Source organism: Coturnix japonica, chromosome 25 (assembly GCF_001577835.2).
Source record: "Coturnix japonica isolate 7356 chromosome 25, Coturnix japonica 2.1, whole genome shotgun sequence".
Taxonomy (NCBI): Eukaryota; Metazoa; Chordata; class Aves; order Galliformes; family Phasianidae; genus Coturnix; species Coturnix japonica.
This window is the reverse complement of record NC_029540.1, coordinates 1,264,320-1,271,820: the sequence shown is the minus strand read 5'-3', so window position 1 is coordinate 1,271,820 and position 7,501 is coordinate 1,264,320. Positions and strand designations below refer to the sequence as shown.

The 7,501-nt window shown below is 60.5% G+C and overlaps 1 protein-coding gene across 1 annotated transcript in view; it reads right to left on the bottom strand.

Annotated features, from left to right (window-relative positions):
• NPR1 (natriuretic peptide receptor 1) overlaps positions 1-7,430 on the bottom strand; it is an 8,376-nt gene extending 946 nt beyond the window's left edge. The window contains 22 exon segments of the mRNA XM_032449156.1: positions 219-310; positions 381-479; positions 1,315-1,489; positions 1,569-1,761; positions 2,266-2,412; positions 2,498-2,666; positions 3,345-3,500; positions 3,576-3,735; positions 3,839-3,910; positions 4,045-4,149; positions 4,221-4,298; positions 4,369-4,443; positions 4,537-4,657; positions 4,730-4,755; positions 4,757-4,817; positions 4,894-4,994; positions 4,996-5,031; positions 5,118-5,209; positions 5,717-5,852; positions 6,346-6,459; positions 6,705-6,986; positions 7,389-7,430. Of these exon segments, the coding sequence (XP_032305047.1) occupies positions 219-310; positions 381-479; positions 1,315-1,489; positions 1,569-1,761; positions 2,266-2,412; positions 2,498-2,666; positions 3,345-3,500; positions 3,576-3,735; positions 3,839-3,910; positions 4,045-4,149; positions 4,221-4,298; positions 4,369-4,443; positions 4,537-4,657; positions 4,730-4,755; positions 4,757-4,817; positions 4,894-4,994; positions 4,996-5,031; positions 5,118-5,209; positions 5,717-5,852; positions 6,346-6,459; positions 6,705-6,986; positions 7,389-7,430 (2,532 nt within the window).
• Positions 7,431-7,501: the final 71 nt, after the last annotated feature.

Below are 7,501 nucleotides of genomic sequence, written 5' to 3'. Positions count from 1 at the left end.
TAGAGGTTCCCATTGCCCCATTGGAATCAGTGCCTAGAGGTTCCCATTGCCCCATTGGGATCAGTGCCTAGAGGTTCCCATTGCCCCATTGGGATTAGGTCCCAGAGGTTCCCATTGCCCCATTGGGATTGAGGTGTAGCATTTGCCCTATTAAGGTTGGGGTACAGAGTGTACCCATTGGGACCCCATTGGGGTGGGTTGGGGCTGATGCTGCTCACCTTCATCTCCACATCTCCACGCAGCTCCAGCTCAAAGCAGCCAAACTCATCCAGGACTTCTTTGGTGGTGGAGGAGACGTGGATCTTCAGGGCTGGATGGGGACGGCCCCATCAGCACCCATGGGTGCCCCCTGACCCCCATCTGGCCCCACACATCCTCACCTTCACCATTGGACTCCATGCGTGACGCCGTGTTCACTGTGTCCCCAAACAGGCAGTACCGGGGCATCTTCAGGCCCACAACACCAGCACAGACGGGCCCTGCATGGCCCCAGTGAGCCCCCAGCCCCCACCCCACCGATCCTTATTTCCATATCTCTGTCCTTAGCCCCCATAACCCCATATGGATGCCATGTCCCCGTCCTTCTCTGACCCATTTGGCTGCCATGTCTCCATCCCAACCCCAATCACCCACATGGGTGTCACATCCCCAACCCAACATCCTCTATGGATGACACATCCCCACTCCAATGTTCCCATCCCAATGTCCCCATCCCCATTCCAATGTCCCCTATGGATGCCACTTCCCCATCCCAACGTCCCCATCCCCACCCCAACATCCCCATCTCCATCCCAATGTCCCCATCTCTATCCCGACATGCCCATCCCCACTCCAATATCCCCATCCCAACGTCCCCAATCTCCATCCCAATGTCCCCATCCCCACTCCAACATCCCCACCCCAATCTCCATTCCAACATCTTCATCCCCACCCCAACATCCCCATCCCCACCCCAACATCCCCATCCCCACCCCAACATCCCCATCCCCATGTCCCCATCTCCATCCCCGTGTCCCCATCTCCATCCCAACATCCCCATCTCCATCCCAATGTCCCCATCCCCATCCCAACATCCCCATCTCCATCCCACACGTCCCCATGTCCATGCCAACATCCCCATCTCCATCCCCGTGTCCCCATCTCCATCCCAATGTCCCCATCTCCATCCCAACATCCCCATCTCCATCCCAACATCCCCATCTCCATCCCCATGTCCCCATCTCCATCCCAATGTCCCCATTCCAACATCCCCATCCCCATCTCCCCATCCCCACCCCAAAACCCCCTTATGGACACCAGTCCCCCCCTGCTGACCCGTGTGGATGCCGATACGCAGCCGGAGCTGCTGCTGTGGGCGATGGCGGATGCGGAAGGAGCGGACGGCGTCCAACAACGCCAACGCCATGCGAGCCACCTCCCGTGCATGCAGCTTCCCATTGCGCACCGGCAACCCCGACACCACCATGTAGGCATCCCCAATGGTCTCCACCTTTTGGGGAGGGGGGAGTGGGTGTGAAAAGGGGGTGATGGGGAGGGAGGGATGCACATAGAGCTCTTTATCGACCTACCTTGTAGACGTCGAAGTTGTCGATGATGGCGTCGAAGCAGGTGTAGAGGTCGTTGAGCAACGTCACCACCTGCATTGGGGTGCTCTCAGCCGACAGTGCAGTGAAGCCCACAATGTCGCTGAAGTAGATGGTGACGCTGTCAAAAGCCTCAGCTCGCACAGTCTCCCCACGCTTCAGCTGCTCCGCCACCGAGCTGCAGACATGGCGGGGTGGGTGAGATGGGGATGTGGCCCCTCTTGGTGCCCCCAACCCCACATTGTGCCGTGACCCCCCTTTGGTGGGGGTCTCCATTGATGGAAGACCCATCATTGGGTTGGGCACCATTTGGGCACCCCAACCTATAGGGGGATCCTTGGGATTCCGAGTCCCTCTGATCACCCCACACCATCCCTGGGTCTCCCAGCCCCACAGCCACGCAGAGAATCCCATAGGGAACCCCAACCTATAAGGGGATCCTTGGGATTCCAAGTCCCTCTGATCACCCCACACCATCATGGGGTTCCCTGGGTCTCCCAGCCCCACAGCCACGTAGAGAATCCCATAGGGAACCCCAACCTATAAGGGGATCCTTGGGATTCCAAGTCCCTCTGATCACCCCACACCATCCCTGGGTCTCCCAGCCCCACAGCCACGTAGAGAATCCCATAGGGAACCCATGAGGAAGGCTGGGGGGATGCTGGCTTTGTGGGGTGCTCACTGGGGGAGGATCTGGTAGAGCAGAGCCTCAGCCTTGCGCTTCTCCTCCAGGTAGGCTTGGGTGCGCTCCTCTACCAACTTCTCCAGGTTGTTGGCGTACTGCTCCATGCGTGACAACAGGTTGTCCAGGATGTTGCTGCTGCTCTCCCTGCAACAGAGGGGTCAATGGTGCCATGGGGTGGGGGGGACCTTTGGGGGGCTCCTCCTGTGGGGGTGGTGGGAGGTGGAGGCACCTGTTGAACTTGCGGAGCTGGACTTTGATCTGGTTGAAGTCGGGGCGCTCCAGGACGTCCTCGGCCCAGCAGTGCTGCATCAGCTGGCCCAGCTCCTCCATGTGGCACCCCACGTTGGCCGAGGGGCGGAAGCTGGGGCGCTCCCCGCTCTTCACCCTCTCGATGATCTCTGCAGGGAGGAGAACCCATCAGCAGGTCCAAAAACCCAACAAGTCCAAGAACCCAACAGTAGCTCCAACAATGAACTCAAACAGCAGATCCGTGAACCCAACAGTGCGTCCGAGAGCCCAACAATAGGTTTAAGAACCCAAAAGCCCATCCAAGAACCCAAAAGCCCATCCAAGAACCCAATAGCTCTTCCAAGAACTCAACAATGGGTTTAAGAACCAAACAGCCCATCCAAGAACCCCAAAGCCCTTCCAAGAACCCAACAATGGGTTTAAGAACCCAGCAGCCCTTCCAAGAACCCAACAGCCCATCCAGGAACCCAACAACAGTTCCAAGAACCCAACAGGTTTAAGAACCCAACAGCCCTTCCTAGAACCCAACACCCTGTCCAAGAACACAAGAGTCCATCCAAGAACCCCAAAGCCCACCCAGGAACCCAATAATAGGTTTAAGAACCCAACAGCCCATCCAGGAACCCAACAACAGTTCCAAGAACCCAACAATAGGTTTTAGAACCCAACAGCCCATCCAGGAACCCAACAACAGTTCCAAGAACCCAACAATAGGTTTAAGAACCCAACAGCCCATCCAAGAACCCAACAACAGCTCCAAGAACCCACCACTGGTTGACACCCCCCCACCCAACACACCCCCAGCCACATCCCCACCTCCCTGTCACCTTTGGGGCTCAGATCTATCCCCTCCACGTAGAAGACTCCGTTGCGCAGCGCGATCTCTTGCAGGATGATCCCAAAGCTGTACACGTCTCCCTTCTGCGTACCGCGGGCCGGCGGTACCTCCATACGCAGCAACTCCGGTGCCGTCCACAGCTTCTCTGCAGCACCAGGACGGGGTCAGCCAGGCAGGGACGTCGGGGATGGAGCGTGGGGCTCAGCGGGACGGGGCTCACTGGCAAAGAGTGCATGGGTGTCGTCGCCATCGGGGGCCACGCGGAAGCTCTCCAGTCCATAGTCGGTGATCTTCAGCACGAAGCGGCTGTCCACAACGCAGTTGGAGGACTTGAGGTTGCCGTGGGACATGAAGACGCCGTTGTGAAGGAACTGCATCCCCTGGTAGGGTGAGGAGGGAGTGTTGGATGCTGTCGTCCCCCCTCCAATCCATCCCATTTCCAATTGGGGTTCAATTGGGATGGGGTTCCCACTGGCTCGTTACCTTAACGATGTCAAGAGTGAGGGAGTAGCGGAACATCCAGTCCAAAGTGATGCTTTCGTTCTCCAGGATGTCCTGGGGATGCAGGGAGGGCACAGCGCTGTCCCCCCATCCCGGTAGCACCATGGGGCAATGGGCCTATTGAACCCAATGTGGGGTGCAGGGCTGGGCTCAATGGGTCCCCCCAGGGTGTAGGGACCCCCTGGTACCTGCAGGCTCCCACGTGGGCAGTACTCAGTCAGGATGCAGATGTTTGGGGGGTCGGTGCAGGCGCCGATGAAGCGAGTCAGGTGCTCGTTTTGGACATCTCTCATCTGAGGGGCAGCGAGGTGTGGGGCTCTGCCCCACTGCAAGGACCCCCCAGGCCTCCCCCAGCCCCACCTACATGCTTCAGCTCAAACAGGACCTTGCGCGTCAGCTCGATCCGCTTGCGGTTGAGGTGCTTGATGGCCACCAGGTTGCCCTGGGGACAAGTGGGGCGGTGGGTGCTTGCTGGGGTGGGGGTCTCCAGCCCCATTCCCATATCCCCATACCTTATAATACGCTGTCTTGGCATAGACCTGGAACTGCCCCTCTGCCGTCATCAGCGAGCCGTAGTTGGAGCCTCTCTGTGTTGGGGGGGGATGATGTGGGATGAGCTGATCCCCACCCCATCCTGATCCCACCCCATCCCACCCCATGGGGACGCAGCAGACACCCACCAGGGACAGGGTGAGTTTGCTGCCTGCGCTGCGCAGGTGCTTCTCCATGCTGCTCATCTGCAGGTCCTCCCAGCGCACGCGCCACAGCTCGGCCGCCAGCTCCTTCTCCAGCTGCAGCTTCCTGCACCCAACCACAGCCTGAGACCCCCATGGATCCCCCCCACTCCCAACCACCCCCCCCCCCACATCCCACCTGTAGATGAAGAAGGAGACGAGTGGTGATTGGCCAGCAGGACGAGGCTGGAGGCGCCAGAGACAGCACCTCCAATGTGCTCAGTTGGCTGTATGGGTGAGATGGGGGTGGTTAGGGGCTGTGGGACCCCCCCGGGGGTCGTACCCCCTTCATCCACCTCTCACCCTTCCGGCACTGTGGGTCATTTGTGGTCGAAGCCACATGGGGGGACATCGGAGGGACGAACGTTCCCTGGCCAATGATGTCACGTCCCTGGCACCATAATGGAGCTCCTTGGTGGTGCCGTTGTAGTTGGCCACGATCTGGGTGAGATGGAAGGGGGGAATATGGGGGGGTCAGGACATTCCTATGGGGCTGTGGGGTTACCCTATCCCAGTGTAGCTCCCACCTGGAAGTCCCCGCTCGTGGGGTCCATGTCCCATAGGGAGTAGTCGCTCTCCCTGTCCCCATTCTCATCGATCCTCAGGAACCCGGTGACACCTGGGGATGAATGAGGGGCTCGGGGTAGGGCACAGGGAGCCCAGAATGGGACACAGTGGGTCTGTGGGTGTCCCCCATGGGTGGTGCATCGAGCATCGTCCCTGCTGAGTCTGACCCCAAAACAGTCACTTGGGAGTGGGTGGTGGGGTGGCAGTCAGAGTCTTTGTGGGATGGGGATGGGGAATGGGGAGGGATGGGATGGGATGGGATGGGATGGGATGGGATGGGAATGGGGATGGGGTGGATGGGATGGGATGGGATGGATGGATTGGGAGATGGGATGGGTATGAGGAGGGGATGAAGGAGGGGATGGGAATGGGGATGGAGATGGGATGGGATAGGATGAGAAGTTGATGGGGATGGGATGAGGAGGGGATGGGGATGGAATGGGGGTGGGAAGGGGGTGGGATGGGATGGGATGGGGAAGAAGATGGAGAAGGGGATGGGGATAGGATGGGATGGAGATGGGATGGAATGGGATGGGATGGGGATGGAGTGGACACCCACCATAGAAGGTGCGGTTCCACATCTGCTGGGTGATGGCGGAGGCGTTGGTGATGGAGCCGCCGTGCTGCAGCGTCTCATTGACAGCGTGAGCATAGAGCAGCACCCCATCATGGAAGGCGGCCGCGATGAAATTCATCTGAGGGCACAGACAGGGGTGGGATCGGCGGCCCCTCGTCCCCAGCAGCCCCACATCGCTCTGTGTGCCACCACCCACAGCAGCCTGGATCCATCCTGCATCCCCTGCACCAGCACCCCCAGCTCCATCCCATATCCTCAATGTCCCCAGCTCCATCCCAAGTCCCCTCATCCCAATGTTCTCATCTCAATCCTATGTCCTCAGCATCCCCAGCTCCATCCCATGTCCTTCACCCCAATGTCCTCAGCTCCATCCCTTGTCATCAGTGTCCACCATCCCAATGTCCCCATCTCAATCCCATGTCCTCAGTGTCCCCATCCCCATCCCATGTCCCTCACCCCAATGTCCCCATGTCATCAATGTCCCTCACCCCAATGTCTCCATCTCCATCCCACATCCCCTCATCCCAACATCCCCACCCCACATCCCCCCACCCCAACGCCCCCATCCCCACCCCGTGTCCCCTCCCCATCCCCCTGTCCCCACTCCGCACCAATCCATCCCTCATGGTGAAGTTGAAGTGGGTCAGCGCCTCCTCCTTCAGCCTCTCCACGAACGGTCGGTACTCGGGGTTCTCGGGCTCTTTGTATGTGATAATGGTGACAGCCTGGGGGGGTGGACACACAGTTGGGGGGTGGGCTGGCAGAGGGGTCCCCAAGCCCCGGGTAGGGCTGGCTTTGTGCCGCCCCTATTAATAGCCGGCAGGCAGCGCTGGAGCCGGGACATGGGGAAATGAATGTCGCTTCCTTCCTCCATCTGAGCTGCCAGCAGTGAGCAGGGGGTGGGGGCAGCATTGGGGGGGTGAGGGTTTACCCATAGGGGTGTGCAGTGATTTGAGGGGGGGGCTCCCACCTGGAAGGCCTCCCTGGCGCTGTCGTCGTGGCGATCCCCTCGCTTCCAGGGCTGCTGGGGGTCGGGGAAGCCGCCCCCCCCCTGCAGGCTGGCCCCGAAGATGTCGATGTAAAAGAAGGCGAATTCTCCTCGTGTCAGCCCCTCTCTCCACGCCTGCAGCATCAGCTCCCGCAGCGTGTCCGGAGCGCAGCACACATACACCACTGCGGGGCGGGGGGTCACGGCACGGCCCCCCCCGGGGCTGGGAGCCCAATGGGGGGCGGTGACAGCCCCCAAAATCCCCCCACGTTACCGGGAACGACGGAACCTCACAACCCCCGTTACAACCCCCCCCTCCATCCGCTACACCCCGGAGTGGGACCGGAGGGGGGACACTGAGGGGTCGCTGCCCGCTGCCCCCCCCCCCCCATCCCACCCCCCGGGCCCGGCCCGACGTTTCCTGTTTTCCCGACTCCGTTTCCTCCTCCCGGATCGACGCCCGCGATCTGTGCCCCGCAACCCCGACGGTGCCCCCCCCCCCCGGGTCCCCCCGGGCAGCACCGCAACCTCGTGTCCGCCGAGGAGCAGAGGGGGCACTCGGACGGCACCGCATTAAACCCCTCACATCGCTCTCAAGCCCCGCACATCGCTCTCAAGCCCCGCACATCGCTCTCAAGCCCCGCACATCGCTCTCAAGCCCCTCACATCGTTCTCAAGCCGGTCATATCGTTCTGAAGCCCCGCACATCGCTCTCAAGCCCCTCACATCGCTCTCAAGCCCCACACATCGCTCTCAAGCCCCGCACATCGCTCTCAAGC